This window comes from Eutrigla gurnardus, assembly GCF_963514095.1.
Source record: "Eutrigla gurnardus genome assembly, chromosome: 10".
Classification (NCBI taxonomy): domain Eukaryota; kingdom Metazoa; phylum Chordata; class Actinopteri; order Perciformes; family Triglidae; genus Eutrigla; species Eutrigla gurnardus.
Window position 1 is genome coordinate 21848067 of NC_139924.1, and position 20653 is coordinate 21868719.

At 41.6% G+C, this 20653-nt stretch overlaps 1 protein-coding gene across 4 annotated transcripts in view; it reads right to left on the bottom strand.

Annotated features, from left to right (window-relative positions):
* Window positions 1–20653, bottom strand: part of LOC311020148 (chloride channel protein 2-like) — a 118331-nt gene that overhangs the window by 40814 nt on the left and 56864 nt on the right. For all 4 annotated transcript variants that reach the window (XM_084020022.1, XM_084020020.1, XM_084020021.1 and 1 more), the window contains 10 exons: window positions 18534–18665; window positions 16787–16915; window positions 15618–15751; window positions 14313–14390; window positions 10004–10082; window positions 8889–9014; window positions 8179–8263; window positions 5384–5485; window positions 3985–4069; window positions 1892–2047 (listed from right to left, as the gene is read on the bottom strand). In XM_084020022.1, coding sequence (XP_083876148.1) covers window positions 1892–2047; window positions 3985–4069; window positions 5384–5485; window positions 8179–8263; window positions 8889–9014; window positions 10004–10082; window positions 14313–14390; window positions 15618–15751; window positions 16787–16915; window positions 18534–18665 — 1106 coding nt within the window. The remainder of the gene's footprint in view (window positions 1–1891; window positions 2048–3984; window positions 4070–5383; window positions 5486–8178; window positions 8264–8888; window positions 9015–10003; window positions 10083–14312; window positions 14391–15617; window positions 15752–16786; window positions 16916–18533; window positions 18666–20653) is intronic.

Consider the following 20653-nt stretch of genomic DNA (forward strand, 5'->3'; position numbering starts at 1 on the left):
ACACACACACAACTTTCCCGGCATTGCCTCAGCAAGACGCAGTGAACTTTAAAAAGAGCAACATTTCGGGCTCTTCACTTTGAACGTGGATTTTTAGCACTGTATCAAAACACATATAATTAAGGTTTATATACAGTATATATATACAGCCTCGGCTGCTGTCCTGCCAACATGGACTTCCTGATGCTAGAGATGCTCTCCGCGCACCTTTCATTTCAAAAGTTTCGCCGCTGGAACGAGAGCCTTCCTGAAGTGTGGGCATGAAAAGGAGCAACAAGACAAGACGACTGCCATGTCGAATAAAAGAACCGTTCATTACGGAGAAGAAGAGGGAGAGAGCAATCTCCCCTTTGAAAATCACCAGGATGAATTCAGGGAAACCAAAGGCTGTAATTAGATGGAGTCATTACGGCGTCACTTTGAATGCTGTGTGTGTGTGTGTGTAGGTTTGTGTGTCTGTGTGTGTGTGTGTGTTTTGAGAGCGGACGTGAGTCAGTGCAGACAGAGCATCTCGATGACATTTGTACAGGTGGGTGATTAAAGTGTGCATTTGTGTGTGTCTGTGTGTGTGTGTTTGTCCTTCCACTGTACACGTCTCACCTCTGCGTCACATACAGGATGCACGTGCACAAAAGATGCAAACACACACACACGGGTGGGCGGGGGGGGGTGGATGACGCTGAAAGCCACCGGAACCGTTGGGCTGAAGGACAGAAGTAGGACGGGGCCGGGACACACGGACGGAGGACTGAGGGAACGGACGGCTGGGTTCCAACAAGAACAGTTGATTCAGTGAAACCGGCCTCGTGAAGTGATGAATGCTACTTTTTGAGATACGGCTGAGAGAGACGCTCTTCATTGTGCTGTTCAGAAAAAAACTACTACAGATACTCGTTTCACTGCGTGAGTGTTTGTGTGTGTGTATTTATACATATAAAACACAGTATACGTTTAAAATGATAGCCCGACACGCTCGTCACTTTCTCTTCACTTTCTGTGTAACTTTATCTGGGAAAACCACGTTTTAATGAATCTTAGGTTAAAAAAATTGAAGTTAAAATGCAATAACAGTAGCAGCTATAGTATCGACACACACACACACACACACACACACACACACACACACACACACACACACACACACACACACACACACACACACACACACACACACACACACTAAAACCTTGAGGTTTTTTTGTATTCAGAAAGGACATTTCAATTCGGCTGAACAGAGTAGCCAAAATAAATAACAGTGACATAAAAAGCCAATCTAATCACAACACAAGCAGAACTCTCCTCTAACAGTAGCAGGCGAGTTCATCCTGGGTGCCCAAACTTCTGTCTGACCTCGTCTGTGATTGAGACTAAAAGAAAAAACAAGAGCAGACTATGTATATCATTTATGCTCTGTTCCTCTAGCAAGTCAATTTAACGAGACTCCCATCAGCTCCGTCACTCAGCGATCAGCATCAAAATGGAGCGAAACTTTAAATGGCCTCCCGGGAAAATAACTCTGTGCAACAAATCGAGTGGGGAGATAGGCCACGTTCCAACTCTTTTTTCGACCTGGTCTCCCTTTGTTCTGCACCAGTGACGAGAAGAGATGGGATCCGTTCCAATACTTTCCCATTAGCCCAGGTCCAGTATTGGATTAAAAGGCCCAAACCCTCCCATTTATAACACCTCCATGTTCAATTCACACCCTGCTAATGACCTGCCTTTATCTTTAATGCCACTCTAGCCACAAGCAGCGTACTGTGTGTGTGGATCTCACATACTGTAACACAGGATGTGAAGGAAGGACTGAATCATAGGCTGTGTAGAGGTTAAAATAAAGATGGAAGATCGATTAAAAAGTCAAAGCAGGGCGATGAATTTTCTCTCCTACCTTCATGACGATGAAGAGGACCAGGGTGACGAAGACGTTGACCTGCGGGTGCTTCCAGGCCTGAGAGTGTCCGATGTAGTCAAACTCCTCGGCGATGCCCTGTTTGGCCCACGTCCGGTTGTCCAGCAATGTCACCAAAGACTCCTTCTGGGTCAACTGAAGGTCACAGGAAGTGACATCGTCAACACACGCAAACACAGGGTAGGCATTTTTATGACACGTTAAAAAAAGAAGAAGAAGAAAGGAGCAGTTACTGGTTGTAACTCTGTTCTTAAGGTATGTTTGCTGAACAGCTACTACTTTACTCAGACGAGGATTTAACACTTTAGCTCTTACTTTATCGGCAATGATATGTTGTGGTTTCTTTCTTTTGACAAATGTCTGCTAAATGCCCTAAATGTAAATGTAAATGTAACTCCACTTCAATGGACGCGAGTAACACGAGGAATGAAAAAGAGAGTGAGACGGCTCCGGGACGAGAGATGAGAGCAGATTATCCTAGATTATATAAAACAGCATAGTCACGATTCACTGTTAATTCACTGAAAAAGCTGAGGATTGGACAGGAACACTGGGCCTCGCGATGAAAGGAAGTTTTTGTATTACATCTACAGTTCCGTCTGCTTTCTCTTTCTCTCTCTCTCAGCTCAGTGTTGTTGTGTGCCATAAAGTCTGGCTCACAAGGAATAATGGATTTATAACAAACAGAAAAAGAAAGCAAGTCCTCTTTCTCATCACAAACACGTTTGTTCTAGAGTCTTCATCCCAGGAAGAGAGGGGAACCACGATAGGTTTAACACCAATGTTATCCATTGATGCCGCAGCCCTACTTCCTGCATCCATGCTGCTTATATTAAACATATGTAGCAAATATTGAGATTAATAATGAATGAAGTGATACCCAGTATTGGTCCTGGAATCTAAATTCTAGATGATGATGATGTCTGTCCATCCAAGCTTCTTCATCACTTTAGGATCTTGACTTGTTCTCGACTGCTTTTGGACTTGGTCTTGGACTTGATCAGGACTCAATTAAGTTGGGCTTGACTACAGCCCTGTTTGTTAGTTATTTAAAAAAAAAGGAGGAATTCAACCCTAAAAGCACTTTGCTTTAGAAAAGGATGCCATGTTTTGTTTTATAACTGCATTGAAGAACTTTCAACAGCAGTTTCCGATAAAGACAATTATGTGTTAGATCAATTATATTGATATTTATTCCATTTTAAAGATTTTCTTAACATAATTTGACACCATTTCTGTTGAAAAATCGGCTTAAATTGTTAAACACAGCATTCAGACAAATTAAAAATGAAAGGCAATCTATAAAAAAATGAAAACGGAACAATATTGTACGATCACTTTGGCCTTAGACATGATTTCCCCAGGGTAAGGGTGGAACCTTTCAAAAGTGTACTTCTGTTCCTTTCTTCAGGTCGATCTACTCTCCGTGGCATTTTGTTTTAAATCCCCATCGGAGCGATGACGACGGAGGAGCATGAGAGCAAAACGGAGGGATTTAAGATACAGCATGATGAGTTTTAAGAGGAGTGGGCCAGTGTGGGCAGAGGTAGAGCTTCAGAAGCCTGACTCACCCTCTCATTAGGAGCTAACGCTGAGAAATTAGTCTGTGTGTGTGTGTGTGTGTGTGTGTGTGTGTGTGTGTGTGTGTGTGTGTGTGTGGATACACAAGATGCCTTTTCTAATTCCGATAATTAGACAGATGATGGGGTTGAAATTGGAGAGAACACACTTATGAGTCATCCCATGTGCACAATGACGATGCACGTGAACACACGCGTCGACCTGTGTTAAAAAAAAAAAACAACAACCACGTGCGGACATGATTGTTAATCAGGCTGTTATGAAACAATATAATGACCTTAAATGCCTTAATTACACAGCCGCTCTGCAAAGACCTCATCCAGAACACTGGATCCTGTAGAGGCGTTGTGTTTCGACGCAGACCAGATTCAGGACACATATATTAAGTCTCCCATAATGCAACACAGGCTGCCTTCCACATTTCTGAATTACAGTTATGGCTGCACAGCGAAAAAATAATACTACGAGCAGAGTGGGAGTGAGGAACCTACCTTGCCAGCCATAAACTGCCCAAAGCCCGGGGGAAATGTTAGTGTGGAAACAAGTAACGTGACCAGCGCTGGATACAGCAGACGTCTGAGAGAGAGAGAGAGAGAGAGAGAGAGAGAGAGAGAGAGAGAGAGAGAAGGGAAAGGGCACACAGAGCGTATTAGAGGGAGAAAATCTCTCTGAAATTAATCAATACAGTCTCTTATGGTTTCGTACATCATTTGAAAAGGAGCTATAGCACACAAGAAAATGTTGGAGAGGAAAATGTACCTCGAGGAAGACTTCACCCACAGAATGACCATTTAAGCATCATTTACTCACCCTATCTGTCATGCCTCCACGGTGAACAAAGAATCCAATAACAGAGAAATGTCTTGATGAGTTCAAGGGACAAAACGAGATGAAAACATCCGTTTTCCGTTTCATCGAAGCCTCGTTTATCCAGTTGTATGCTCACTACTTCCCGAACACAAACCTTACTCATCAAAACTCTTAGGACAATAGGGTGAGACGGTTTGTGCAGAAATGTCCCAAATAGTGAGGTTTTAGCAAAGATGCACATGTTTGGGAAGTATTGTAATAATAGTAACGAATGAGACTTGGACTATAGTGCACAAGTTTGTAAAAAGGATGTTTTAAGCCCCGTTTTTGGGCCCCGTTTACTTCCATTCATCAAGCCCTTCCTCTGTGTTTTGATGCTCTATTCACTCATGCAAGGTGGTCATTTGGGGGTGAAGTATTCCTTTAAGGACAGTGATTGAGTATGGCCGAAACCCAAAACCTTCTATCTGAAAAATTCACTTTTTTGGAGACAATTATTGCAGAATGCTATCTGTTAAGGATACCAAATGCATAATACCTGTTTTTTTTTTTTTTTTTACTATATTACTAAACTCCTCAAAAAAAGTTTGGAAACATTATTTTGGTTGATTATTCCTCCCCTTTAATAATACCAATTAGTATGGTGCCAATCAGGTGCCATACCTGTGACTGGCATACACCTGCCAGCACTTGAAGCTCAAAATGAGAGTGAATACAGAAGAATATTGCAGGGGATTTTGGCACATTTTTTGGGGCCACTATCCACACGGTTAATTGTGTTGCTCATTCCATGAATGTTGTACCTCGTTGTAAAGGTGACTAATCAGGCTTTCCAACGAAATAAAATACAATACCAATTGGTATTATTAAAGGGGAGGAATAATCGACAGAAATAACATTTCCAAACTTTTCTTGAGAAGTTTATATTATGTGTTAACAATACAGACTAGGTATTGTTAGCCTTCTTTGTTCTCATCATCCAAAGTGAAATCCGCCAAACAGAAAATCCTGCAGATAGAGAGTTTGCTTCCTGGCTATCGATATGTAATCAGTTATTTTGCACAACGGGGTCAGACTCACTTTTTCATGAGGAATCTGTTGATGGCCTTCTGTTTCCTGATGAACTGGACAATCAGTCGGTTCAGGTAGACAAACAAAGCGCCGCCAAAACCACTGGCAATGCTGCGGAAGGAGAACACACACACACACGTCAAACTGAAAACTGGATGAAATAAACGAGTCCAAAACAAACCGAAGCATCGATGATAACATTTTCTCTCTTAAACCGCCTCCAGGAGGTTGTCCCCGGTGCGTTTGGCCACAATAAATTACGAAATACACGTGTCTACGTACTGGAGGCGGACGTCAGCGTACTTACAGGAGATACAATCCACATAATATATGAGGCGTGAACATCTGAACGGAAGAGAGGAAAAGTCTATAAAACATGTAGGACGGGCTTGCTGTAGATACAGATGAGGGAAAAAACAAAGACATACATTAAAGGAGAAACAGCTGGAGATGAAAAATTAACAGGGGATTATAGCTGAGGGAGAGAACATACAGTCAGATGGGGGTGCGTGGGTGAGTGAAAGCAGGAAGAGAGGTTTACATAAGCATGCGTTTAAAAGCTGGACTGGAGGCCTCTTTATGACTGGAAGAGGGAAAGAAACAGGGGAGAGGTACGGGGAGAAAGAATAGACCCAGACAGCTACGCAGACAACCTAATGCTTATAAATTTATCTTGCTGCATTATTAATTCCATCAAATACCTCTGAATAAATAATGAACAGGATGATGAGGGAGTCTTTGCTCCTGTGGTGCAGCTGAGGAAAACACGGCATGTGTGCCATTTGGTGTTCTTTGTAGTCGTGGCCTTAAAAAGGGCGGAACGTACAGAAGGGCCCATTCTCCCGTCTGGGTTCATGGTGGATTACAATGAGCGTTAGGGTACTATTAAGCAGAATTTGATTTCCCACCACCACAGAGTCACCTGTGCTTGACAATTATTGACACAAATGTCACACCATAATGTCATTATAGACATTATAAAGTGTATTAATTATTAGATTCATCACAAATCACATATCCTGTGATATTTATCTGAGGGGCCCCATTCAGACATCATAACCCCTATTTAATCAGAATTGTCTTTCTTTTGTGTACACACTTTAATGTTAATGGCACCTGTTTAATTTATTTCATATGTAAAAAATTAAAATGTTTGCGTATGCCGCGGGCCGGCCCTGTGGGTATGGTAGAATAAAGATGTTTGGCTTCCAGAATCAAGTCCCAAGTCCTAAACTTTGAGTTCAAGGTCATGGAGTCACAAGATACTGGTGTGAAAAGTTCAAGTCGAGTCGAAAGTCATCGAATTTGTGACTAGAGTCTGACTCGAGTCTAGTCTAGTCTACTTATAACACAGATTTGAATGCATTAGAACTACTGGAATCATAATACACTATGATCCTTCCAAAAAAAAAAGTATATATAAAATCCTTTCGAATGGATTATAGTTATTGCCGTTAGAAAGCATGATGGGTATTTATATGATGGTTATACCTGTAATTAAACATTATACATATGTGTGTGACGTATTACTGACACTGTTAAGGTCCAAAGCTGCACACAGTAGGTGGAATAGTGTGTTCTTTGCAGCATGTAGCACCCGAACACACTCGTTCTGGCCTAGTCGACTGAGAAAGTGACCGACTTCCTGCTTGACAGTTTTCGACAGGTGAAGACGGAAACCATGCGGATGTACCGGCACGCCGTCTCCTCCTCACACACAGCACAGTGTAAAACTGGGGCTAAGCGCTGTGTTAAGTGGACTCTACAAGCAAGTTAGTGATGCAGCAGTGGCTGTTTACACCTCAAAAATAAGGATGAAGAACAAAAGGACGAGAAAGAAAAGAAGGGAGGGGATTTCTTCTCTTGGGCAGCCTACGCAGAGCTACACAGGCGTTTGCTTTCATCTTGGAGAGAGTGATAGAGGGAGGGAGGGAGGGAGAGCACCCCTCCCGTCTCTCCACCAGCTTCTCTCCAGGAGTCTCATTCACAGCCATTGTTGAGGAGCCCTCGGGCTGAGGCAGGATGAAATAAGACATCCCTCAGTGGAACTGTTGCTGGCTGAATTATCCATGTCAGGTGACTCATGCAGGCTCCCCTGAAGTAACACCTTCATAAGTTACCGTGAGTGCAGCTCCTGAATTATATCTAAGTCCACGCTGCTGCCCCGGTGAATACCTGTCAGAACAGCCAGATGGGCGAAAACAACAACAACTCCCTGTTTGAATGGCTGTGATCGCTTTGTGCGAACAACAGTTAGTTCTCCTACAATTTTCTCATAAAGGATTATATTTATGAAGGTCTTATGAATTGTAAAATTATGACAAAAAATACTGATGGCTCCCTTTTCTTCTTTTCATTTTGTTTTGAAACCCGTTTTATGGCTCAAAATGCTTTTTCTGTGTACGTGCACTGGAGAATGTCAGTTTTAATATTACAAGAAGAATGTTTCCTTTTTTTTACTCCACTCTTTGATGTATTTTTCCTTTTTTCCTGGCACTGCTGTCAAGGCCAGATCAGATCAAGAGAAATTCAATATCCACCACTGTTACGTTATATTTTTTTATGTGTTGGAATTGAATTTGGAGCTGAATTTCCCTTTAATTTTCTAAAAAATAAACAGCAATATCAGTTTAACTTTAAATTAACTAAATTGTACACGTAACAGGATCACATGGAATAGCTCCACAAAGTTATTTGATGTTTCATGGGTTAGCTAACATTCCCTATAAAATAATACATTAATAAGTAAATAAACAGGAAAACTACTTGAAACGGACCCGTTGCACCTTTCAGCAAACACTCACCCAATGACGGCAAAGGCAGGAAGCTCCTGGAGGTCAAAGGGGAAGTCGAGCCGGAAGCGGGTTTTAAAAAGGGCTGTGATGGTTTCTGGGAAAAGACAAAGAAGAGCACGAGTGAGGGAGCAGAACAGGAACATCATCCAAATTAGAAGACGAGGCCGAGACTCTTGCAGATGCAGTGCACCGTCCAAATGTTATAGTAGTCAAAGTTTTGTCCTCAATGGAAGTAAATGAAAAGTCAATTTGAAAGCTCATTATGGGGGGAATAAATCGGTCGACCACTAATAAATAACAGATGCTGATCAAAAGCCCATTTTTAGGCATCATTTAACGAATGCACAGGCTTCACCAATAACAACGAACACTGACCGACTGTCAGGACACTTGGCATGGAATGGAGCCAACGTTAATGTTAGGAGTTACTGCCACGAAAAATGTAAAAAAATGTGTTTTTTTTTCATCTCATTTTCTGATGTGCTGCTGCACAAGATTGAGGCTGACGCCTGTCAAATACATTTTGCCTTCATCAGCTAGAATTTCCTCATGTTAGTAACCTCGGTCCTGGGGATTTCACAAACGTTTCTGAACTTTTAATAGTTTGAACTGTAATGGTGTTTTAAATCATTCCAGCTTCATCATACTATATACTATATATATATATATATATATATATATATATATATATATATATATAGAGCCGGAGTCTGCCTTACCTTCGTCTCTGTTCCACACAGCCAGCACTCTGAAGATGAAGGCACTGAAGGTAGCAGCGAAGAAGCCTCTCCAATAATTCCTCACCGCAAAGAACGTGGAAGTTACTTCGATGCTGAACAACACACCTGGAGCAAACACACATCGCATGCCATGTAAATGTTGGAATGACTCGGTCGGTCTGGGTGATTACAGCTCACACAATAATGTACTTCTAAAAGCCGGGGGTCACGGAGGACTAACAACACAGCACAAAGAGCCTCGTGTAATGTAGGGATAATGGTTCCTATAAAGGTATATTTACATGCCATTTCAAATATGAATCGGCATTGATATTTCTGGATGGGGAGACATTTTGCTTGTGTAATGATGAAAATGATTGGGTGTATTTTCCTTTTAAAAGCCCCAGATCCATTTTCTAAGTCTGATCTAAATTATTTTCTCTCTATCTATTCATTGTTTTACGTTTATTGTTGTAAAACTCATGTGGTTGGCTGGAGTGCACCACCACCACCACCAGCAGCACCACCACCACCACCAGCAGTTTTCATTTCTCAAAGCTCTCCACAAGGTATATCACCAAGTTGTAATTGAAATTCACCTGAAAAAAAATATGAATGCTTTTAGTCTTATTTAGGACATGGGGTAGTGGTGGTGTTGTGGTCAAAATGAGTATTACAACAACAAGCCAATGGATCCTGAAAATAAATATTAAGAAATAAATAAATCTGCAACAAATTAGTTTTCGCCCCTTTTCATGGATCCTTGCAAAACATGTTTCTGTTCACTTGTTCTTCAAAAAAATAGATACAATTCTAGTGGAATTGTATTTCCCTCTTTGCCTCTCAGGGCTTCTGTAAAAACATCAAGGCCTCACCAGGTTTGTGCCGACAGATTCCCCTTAGCTGCTTTTCTGCAACTAAAGAAAAGCTGCTAAAGAAATCACACTCACACAAAGTAGTGTTGTGAGATGTGGACGAGCATGAACTAACATGGGATGGCATTAGATGTGCAGACAGAGATATTGCCTTCACTCTAATGTCCCTACAGAGTGACATAACGTTCACTCCGTGTTATTGTGTCATATGTTACTACTTATTTTTCTCCAAACCCTCACCTCCTATGGGGGCAGCGAAGCAGCAGCCCACTCCCACAGCGCAGGCTGCTGCAAGCATCTCGATGTTCCTCGACTCATTCTGAAACACACAAACACACACACACACACACACACACACACGGTTACATTTCTGTCTGTCTTTGATATGTTGAGCCATTGAAGCGAAATAACCCTCTGCAACACAGAGAACTCTCGGTTTTAGAGTTGAAACCATACTTCATTCTCTGTTTTGCTCCTTTAATAATCTTGCACAAGGTGAATTTGCACATTGTTATACTCGCACTCTATCATTTAATTTCAATAAAACAGAGAGATGATAGGATCGGTGAGACAGTTCAGGCTGTTCATCATCTGATTTGTAAATACAGCGAAAGTTTTCAGAATATACTTGCACCTCTTGACACTAAAAAAAGATGGTGTTGTTTTTATTCATAGGTTATTATGTAACATATTACAATATTTTGTATTAAATACCCAACATAACACACGGAACATCCAATAACGATAATGGCAATCTACTGACAGAACTGGCAGTTCTGAACAGAGCTACTTCATCACATACAAAAAGCATTTGGAACAAACATGTACCAACTTACCAACAAAAAAAAAAAGAGGAATATATTAATAAAGTAGTGTCATGCTTTAAAAGCACTTAACATCTTTAACTGTGCAGTCCATACCCAGACCCTCCATAACTCTCTCTTTGGGAGAATCACAATGAGGTTTCTCAGAGTAACATCGGTAAGACAGACGCCAAAAGAATAAGTGAAAAGGCTGCGACGGAGGATCACGGTGCACCCTGGGAAATGAGTCCCACTTTTTTTTGGCATGCCTGATCTTACTTACCTTCATCCCTATGAGACTGGCTTCCTTCAAGCAGCGTGGTAGTGATAAAGAGGTTAGTGTGTGTGTGTGTGTGTGTTCATGCACCTTGACTTACAGTGTGGAGCTCTTGATAAGCATGCTGCACTGCAGGTCACACATGCACAAACACACATCTCTCTCTCACATGGTCACAGAGTTATAGTGCTTACACTGCAAAACATGTCGATGTGGAATGTTTTTCATATGAAGGCACTCGGCTGGAATGTTTGGATGAAATCCCTTTTGCTCATTATTTTTATAGTGTTCAAGGATATTCACCACTTTGTGACGTTCACGTCGATGTCCACATGCAAGAACATTTTCCTCTTCATTCTAAACATGACCTGTTGTTTACCAAGAACCAACTCTCTTCACTGAACTTGTCGTGAATGGCACCTTTTTACTAGATTATTGGTGCCTGTTCACGGAGAGGTGTGCGAGTACGTTTCATTCATTTAAATAAGTAAAAAGCAGAACTTGATGTCCTGCTTTCCGAAAACAGAAGACTAAAAAATACCAAATTCAGTAGTGTGAGTGGTAAACTAGAGGATTTAAAACAAGAAAAGATAAAGTTTTGTAAGGAGTGAACACAACACATTCCCTTAAATCAATAACTATGACAGGTTCTGGCATTGCCCTACTGTTCAAACTCACAGGAATCATTTTAATTAATTTCTCGGGAAGTTTCCAAAGAAACAAGTCATGAGGAATTTGGGGGAAATGTGTCTGTGGTTAAAAACATGCTCCGGACACTGAACTTTTTTGCAGCGTGAAACTATTTGATAAAACCAGCGGGGAAGATGCGACATGGACTGTGAGGCATGCTGGGAATTATGTGATTGATTTACCTTAATCCCTATAAGACTGGGCTCCTTCAGGAAGCATGAGAGTGAGAGACAAATTTAAGCTGCTATTAAATGAGAAAACATACTTTTTTTTTTACTGCCAATACTAAATCAGTGTGCATCACATATCAGTCAGGTTTGATCATATTTTATCCAACTTAAATCACTAAAGACTACAATGTTATAGCACCAACACCAACCTTCGATCAACATCCATGGATCTGATGAAAAAACATAGAATCCAGTGTTTGACTTGTTCAAACAGTGACGCGTGTGTTGGAGTGCTTTTCTGGAGTACTACATCAACCTAAAAGCACGTGCGCTGAAACAAAAAGCTGCTTTTTTACAGCCCACGGGTCACATTAGCACACTGTACTTCAAACTGTGGAGAGGAGCTGCTGCAGAGGGACACTTCACACACTCTCAGCATTAGTATGCAATAAAATGCAGCACAACACTCCAGAGGGGAGGGAGAGCCGGAGAGAGAGAAACAGAGGGTTAGAGAGAGAGAGAGAGAGAGACAATGTGGATGGTAATGATGATTACAGAAGATTAAAAAAAAAAGTGGAAAAATAAAATAAAGGAAACGGAGGACATGGAGAATAGGCTTTGTGGAAAAATAAACATGTTTATGATGCTTACACGTTTTGTTCAGCAAGATAATCTTCACAAATAACCGCAATTTCAATATTGATTAAAATAATTATCTTGGCCATAAACAGTCGATCATAGGTCGAATGTGCAGGACGTAGATAATGTTTCTGTTAGTCTGTTCACTATCTGAACATGGATGGTCAATCCAGCTGATCCTCCAAATCACCTTTTCATCAAGACATCAGTCCATCCAATGTAGCTACACATGTTTACTTTCTTCCCAATGACTGTGGATGCAGCTTGGAGACTCGCTGCCCTATATGTTCCCCCCTCTTCCCAGCCTTTCATCCCTTAAGAGTGGTGCTCACATCTTCAGAAAAGAGTGAGATGAAGAGTCAAGATTTCCTCTGCCTTCCTCCGACTCGCGGTGCCGATCCCAACGGAGAGAGAAGATTGAGAAAACGAAAAAAAGGAGAAGAAGCAGGAAACGGAGAGGAAGGAAATTGCTTTCCTTTTACCCTCCGTTCTCAATCTGCATCTTTTCTTCCCCTCCTGACATTTTCACCTCTATCTCGTCATACTTCTCTCTGGGGAAAGTTAGTTTTGAGGATGAAAAAAAAGATCCAATTCGCTGACACATTTGTAAATTGGGTTATTACTGGTTGTCCACTTTACAGGGGATAAAATAAATGTATTACTATGGGGAAAGAGAAAAAAGAAACGTGCATTTGTGTCTGTTCGTCTGCATGGCTATTATTCTTTACACTTTTTGTCAGGCAATACAGCTTCAATACAGCTCATGCCTAACATTCTGTCTAAAGCATCAACAAAAGACAGAGAGGCATCCGGCTGCAGCCCTGAACTGTCCATCTTAATTCTCATTTATTCTCTTTGTTCTTCTTTCTTACCGTTTCTCTGGAAATTCACCTGTCATTATCTTATTTTTTAGGGCTTTCCTCTCACATCATTCAGTTTGTGAGCACTAACTATATATATATATATATGCTTTTTAGATCCATTTTTGATGAACAAGGAGTTGATGCAACAATCTCACTGCTCGTAGCGTCTCTTTTGGCTGCAGCAGGCAGCTTTTTGAAGTGAAAAAGCTCCAAGAACCCACTGTACCTGCTCAGCACTAAACAGCAGATAGACAAATTCAGCTACTAGCTGCTGAACACAGTGGAGAGTCAGATGTTTCCCTCTGGAGATGGTGGAGACCAAAACAGAGTGAAAAGAGAGGAGAATATTTGACTCACATTCATCAGGTGGACATAACCAAGACCCTAAATTAATATTAGTGTTGCTCCATAACTTCTGGATGTGCATGACCTTATCAACTTCAAAGGCTGACATGCACTATGTTGCCAAAAGTATTCGCTCACCTGCCTTGACATCCCGTTCTTAATCCATAGGGTTTAATATGACGTCGGTCCACCCTTTGCAGCTATAACAGCTTCAACTCTTCTGGGAAGGCTTTCCACAAGGTTCAGGAGTGTGTTTATGGGACTTTTCTTTTACCACTCTCCCAGAAGCGTATTTGTGAGGTCACACACTGATGTTGGATGGGGAGGGCTGGCTCTCAGTCTCCACTCTAATTAATCCCAAAGGTGTTCAATCGGGTTGAGGTCAGGACTCTGTGCAGGCCAGTCAAGTTCATCCACACCAAACTCTCTCATCCATGTCTTTATGGACCTTGCTTTGTGCACTGGTGCACAGTCATGTTGGAACAGGAAGGGGCCGTCCCTAAACTGTTCCCACAAAGTTGGGATCATGGAATTGTCCAACATCGTGTAAGGTGAAGGAGATGGCATGAGAACACGGTGAGAGTTCATTTGGGGGTTGAAATAGTTTCTTACACGGTGGATGGAGTGTACATGGAAAAACAATGAAAAGGACCATGAATAATAGATGTTTAATTTCAAGTTTTGCGAGTAAAACTTAGATTAATCTACCGAGCAGCTGGTCACGATGGAGGAATGCTGTAGACATAATAAAAGAATACTAACCTCATAGATTCCTCCAAACAGAGACATGAACTTGCTGAGGAGAGCAGCGCACAGACTGGCGATGTGTACAAATGGACCCTGACGTGACAAAAAGCAAGATAAAATGTTACAAGCGAGGAAGCGTTCTCCTGTTTCAACAATCCTTTGAAAACACACCGAGAACAGCAACAAAGTCTGAAAAGCAGAGTGGAACTGTTGCAGTAGTGCGCAACCAAAGGGGCCTGATGTATGTCTTCAGGCTAGGCAGTCTTTTGGGGGATACCATACCTGAAAATAATTTTACTAGCAAAAAAACCCCATTGAGAGGAAGTGATGTACAAAATATTATACACACACACAAGTAGTTTCACCAATTACTTTATACATAATTTACCCCCCCTCTGGTTTTCTTTTCCCATCTCCAGATTCCTCACTCCTTAAGCTGCTAACCTGAACCTTAGAATATTGGCCCCATTGTGAGCCATTAATGAATCATTGGTAATTCCTGCTGCAGGGGCGAAGAGAACTGGAATGGGAATGAGATGGGGGAAGGTAATGTATTGTAGCACGTTAAATATGACATGCATCCCTAATAGCAGCCAGGCTTAACTGAGAAATAGAGCTGCATGTCGTCAGCGTAGCGGCGGTGAGGAATGCGGTGGAGCCGACTAACCAGGATGCCTTTAAGGTAACATGTATCGGGAGAAGATTACAGCAAGTTTTACAACATGCCTGTGCTGCTGCACTACACTTTGAGCGACATGGGTTTTTATTGACTGATTTGAATTGAAGCAGCATCAGCTGGTATTCGGTGCTCATATTTAGCGATGTTCAAACCTGATGGCAGCTGGGTGCTGGTTTGGATTGTGCATTTTTAAATCACAAAAAATCTAATAAAATACTGTGAATCACTGACATTGTGTTAGCAAACAATGTAAATGTGAATAAGGGGCGGCATTTAAGATAAGAAGTTGAAAATTGATTTTGTTTCACAAAGTCAACCATAATGACATGGTTCTGTGATGAACAGTTTACGTGTCAAAAGCAGACAAACACACGAAATATGAAAACATGAGTCATTTCACCTCAAGTTCTTCCTCATTTCACGTTTGAGCAGCTTTTGTACGTTGCCTCTCTTTTCTTCTTATGAGTCACATATTGACTGACTCATTTATTGATTGTGCTGTGTGTGTTTGTCATGTATTGTCCCAGCATCTTTTCATTCTGTAGGGCGGTTGCACCCCAGACTGCATGCTCAACGCATGGACGTATACGCTACATAAAGGCATTTAGGGGCCCATAGTGTGGGGAAAGCCAATGCGTTACCTCCTTGCCCAAGGGCATGCCGCTGCCCAAAGCACAGGTGAGGCCGATGACTTTAGCCACAAAGGTTTTGAAGGTGAGGTATTCCTTGAGCACAACGCCTCTCAGGATGGTCTTCATCTCTGGAATACCTGAACCTGCAGGGGAGCACAGTGGATGCTTACAGCTGGCTGTCTTCTTAAAGAGAAACCAAACACGCTGAGCAGCTGACCCTTTACATGGACGCTAACAAAGCCAATACTCACCAATTATCATCATCATAGCCTTAAAGATTACAGCTCAACATTTTGTGATAAATGCACATTATTTGCAAGCATTTGCCTCTCATATTGGTTAGGTGAATATAAAGCTATCGCCGTCAGCTGTTAGCTAAGCTCAGTCTGGCTCTGTCCGAAGGTAACAGAATCCCAAATAGTGCTTTTTATTGGCAAGAATCTAACAATACTACATTTAATCACTAATTGCAAAATATTGCAATACTGTAAGCAAGATTTTTTTAATCTAATTTAATTTAAACTATAACGAACACACCACCGTATGTATACGATCGGAGTGAAAAGGTCAACTTGTTCTCATCCAATCAGAACAGTCGTATCTGCATTTGCATTCATCACGGTCTCTGTGACTTCTGACATCATACCATTGTAAAAAGATAATGTCTTCCACCCCTAGTCCAACCTACAACACAGTTACAACAGTGGAGCGGCGAGGTGAGGAGTGAAAAGGGAAAACAAGGGTCTCCAGAGTTCTCACTTAGAGTGGCAGTTAAGTCTCTGCTTCGTGTGCCGCACTGACTCTAGGAACACCTAACCTGGATTTCAGAGTATACTACAGCTTTGAATTGTGCGCACAACCCGTGGAGGATTCCTCCCCTTTCCCTTGTCTGATACTGAAGTAGAGGAGCCCCCCCTGGGGAGGAAGCACAGCCTTCGGGGGGAAAGCCTGAAGAGATGCAGAGAATTTACAGCGTCGCAGTAGAGTAACACTGTTCTGTAGCAAGTACCGTTTAGCTGCTTCACTTTATAGATTTCAGAGGATAAAGAGCAACAACAGAACAGCTTTAGCAGCATTTATGTCATATGCAATATTCAACTTACTTTAACACCTATAATGTGATATTATTGTCCCTTATCAGGTGTATCTGGTGTTCATGTGTTGTCTGTTTGTCTTACCAACAGCCTGGGGGGCAAGAATCTGGGTGAAGCCAGCAGAGAAGGTGATGAGGACTACAGGGTAGGTGACCCAGGCCAGATACTGCAGGAACACATTACTGTCCAGACCACCGTACATCCACTTCTGTGCTGTGGACACACAGTAAGAAACACACACACACAGGGCTAAACGGACATCCAGGAGAGTTGTCATGTACGCCATTAAAAGAGAATAACAATGTAAGTTATTTTGTGTGTACGTGTGTGTGTCTTCTCAGGACAGGTGGTTAGTCCTGTTCTGTATCCAATTAAAACACACACACACACACACTGAGAAATCCATTTGAATCAGAGCTGGTCCCCCAAGGTTTCAGATCCGCCTCTACAACTTCCTTCAGTCATTTAAAGACGTCTAGCTTCCTCTGCCGAAACTAAACACTTTGATCGGTGATCGCTCTAAAGGCTGTGGGAAGAGCTGATCAGGTGATTAGGTGTCCTGTCTGACCAGCTTAATAAATGGACTGTAAAAGGTTAAAAATGTCCTCTGTGTTTAACTAATGAAAGGTGAACCATTGACATCCACAGCTTCCTATTTAAACACACCTCTCTCTGTTCTTTGTGCCTACTATTCCCCCTCGCTTCTACCCCTTTAAGAAGCTTTTCAGTCACCATAGGCAACAAATTGATATCTCCTGCATGAATTCCCAATGGTTGTCCCAAGGGCTCAATCCTGAATGCAATTTCTCTCTATTTATGAGCTCCTGTTGGGCGGAGATCATTCAAAGAATATCCTACTGAATTGCAATGATATACCGGTGACCCCAGATATTAATTTCCGGAACTCACTGCAATAAAGAATGTCAGATGGCTCAGACATTTCTCCATCGAAAAGAAATAAATTCCGGAGAGCTGCAGCACCGTTAATTCTACTGACATCATAAGTCAAAACAGGCATTGACAGATTTGTACAGAACTAAACCGGGGTAACCGGGTCCACGCAGTTAACACATTCAGAACTGAAGGCTCCCCCGACGCCAAAGATGTTTTTTGTTACATATTTGTAATAAACCGTGTGTTGCAAAATTGTAAATTGTATATGTATGCCTTATATATTTTAAATGGCTTCTGTGGAGAGGCTATAATAACAGTAAAGGCATTTTGAAAGAGCCGATTTGATGTTCAGGCACTTAGAGTTCAGGGGATAAAGGCTCGGGACTAACGGTATCCCATCCTGCCAGTGAGCACAGACATGTTGATGATGTTGCCATATTATTTCCCTGCGATATATATTACAATAACAAAAAATACAGGAATTTCCCCCCCATACATTTTGTACATTTTAAAAATAAATGCATCAATTTGATGCACTTTAAGAGCTAAATCAAGAGGGCAGACCATTTTTCAAATGTAGTCTTTTAAAATGTAATTTTGAAAATCTTCAGGTGGATCATCAGGGATGAATAACAAATGGAGTAAGTTACAGTGTAATGAGTGTTGGGATTGTTTGGGTTTTTTTAAAAGAGCAACAGGAATCAGGAGTCATGGAGTTTCACTGGCATTGGCGTCGATGACTACATTATTGGTTGTACGTCTCCTTCTTCCCTGTCTGGATCCATATGTTATCTATGATAAATAACTCCGCTCCTCCCTGTTTCTAACAATTCATCCTTTACTACATGCCCCAATGTAGAAAAATCCAATCCCTCCCTCCCTCCCTCCATCCATTCATGCCTCCCTCCCTCCCTCCCTCCTTCCATCCGTGCCTCACCTTGTAGACAGATGGCGATGCAGAAGTCCACCACCCAGCTGACCAGAGCCATGAGGAGTCCCAGCAGGATGAGGAAGATCCAGTCCTCCCCGACCCGCGAGATCAGGAACTTCTGACAGCGAACCGTGCAGACTAGAGGGATGTCAGGAACACAACATAACATGTTAGGACTACAAAAACACTACAGAGAGATATTACAACTACATTACCCAGGAGATTTCTCACGGAGGTTTGGACAGTGCAAATGGTACTTTGCATGTTCAGCTGACCTGGTGTACCAATTAAACACTTCTGCATGTAATTAGTACTACAGTATGTTACATTTTCCTTTCTGTGAACCGCTGACTGTGAATTACAGTCCCATATAACTTCCTTTCTAGGGAATTACAGCGAACTATGAGACCTGGAAAACACACGTTTTGGATTCATGTAGGCAGCCGTAATTAAATCCCTCAATTCCCCAAAATTACAAAAAATAAAAATATAACAGTATTCTTAATTCCCTCACTTACCTTTAGTGGTATATAGCTATGCAGATATTACAAAAAAGAACATTTAAAAGCATTATTTCACCAACGGTTTAACGTTCCAACTAGTTCTTGAGTAAAACAAAGGTTGCAAGGAGTAACTGGTTATTGAAGAAAAACAAACTGATTTTCAATACATTGTACAAGTGTCACAAACTATTCACTACGGACAAATAAGACCAAAACCTGGATGGATGTCCTTAGAACTAACTGACTCTGACTGAATATGTTTTTGTAATATAGCTGACGCTGCTCTTTAGAAATAATTTGATTTATTCATTAAACAAATGCATTTCCGTTGGTATTCATCAAAAAAAGTAAAGATTAAAGTCGGGATGGGATGCCAGCTATTATTGATGTAGAAGCCAAATGCCAAAAAAGTTATATGATGTCAGAAAGAAGAAGTTTGTTACTCTCAGCAGTGCCAAGTACGTCCAGCAGAAGTAATGACGCGGCGCAATGTTGGGACAGAAATTGACAGACTGTGTCATCACCTTGTGTGAAGAATATATGACCCGCGATGTATTGCGGCGAGACGCTGAAGATAAAAGGGACCGCACTGGTCTGCTACACTGAACGTCTATTAAAGAGACAGCCAACACTCTGCATAACAGTCCTTGATGAGCACACACAGACACACATTGGGTCTAATTGTGGAAACTAAAACGAGTGGGGCACACACACACACACACACACACACACACACACACACACACACACACACACACACACACACACACACACACACACACACACACACACACACACACACACACACACACACACACACACACACACACACACACACACACACACACACACACACACACACACACACACACAACCTCTCCTTCAAGCCTGTCCTCATTTCCTCTTTTTCCTCTGCAGTGAAACAACACTTGAGAGCAGTGGGGTGCCCCTCACACTGACAACACACACACACACACACACACACACACACACACACACACACACACACACTCACACGCCTCCAGAAAAGAAGAAGTGTGCGTTTAAAGGTGCCATATTATACTGTTTTTCCTCAATTCCACACTATACCGATCCTTTCCTTAAAAAGCCAAAAACACAGGGAGAACTAGTTTATTCAAAAAGCATCTTAGCCCGTGGGTGAGCTCCAGAGGTGGAGCTGTTCGGAGAAGGGAGGAGAGCTTTTATAACATTCTTAAGTGGAGAAGAAAATGTTGGAAAATAAGAAATATTCTCCAAACGCTGAATGACAGTGAGTTCATATAACGCTACAGATTCAAGCCTATGATGTCAGAAATTAAAGGGATCACAACACTATGATATGCGGCATCTGGGAAAATGCAATTGTTCGCTGGTCTATAGATTTACATGCCGACCAACAGCCATTTCCAATAGTCAGATCAAGTATGGAAAATAAATAGAACCACTTTCAGCATGTGAATCGACTACTGCCCGAGAAGGCCTGCATTGTCAAGCATTTTAAAGTATGTATTCAACAGAGATGATCATAAAAATGTATTAATATCTATCTGTTTCAGGGATTACATTTAATGTTTTAGGGGCAAGAATAATAATTAAAAAAAACATTAAACCTTAACCATTAAA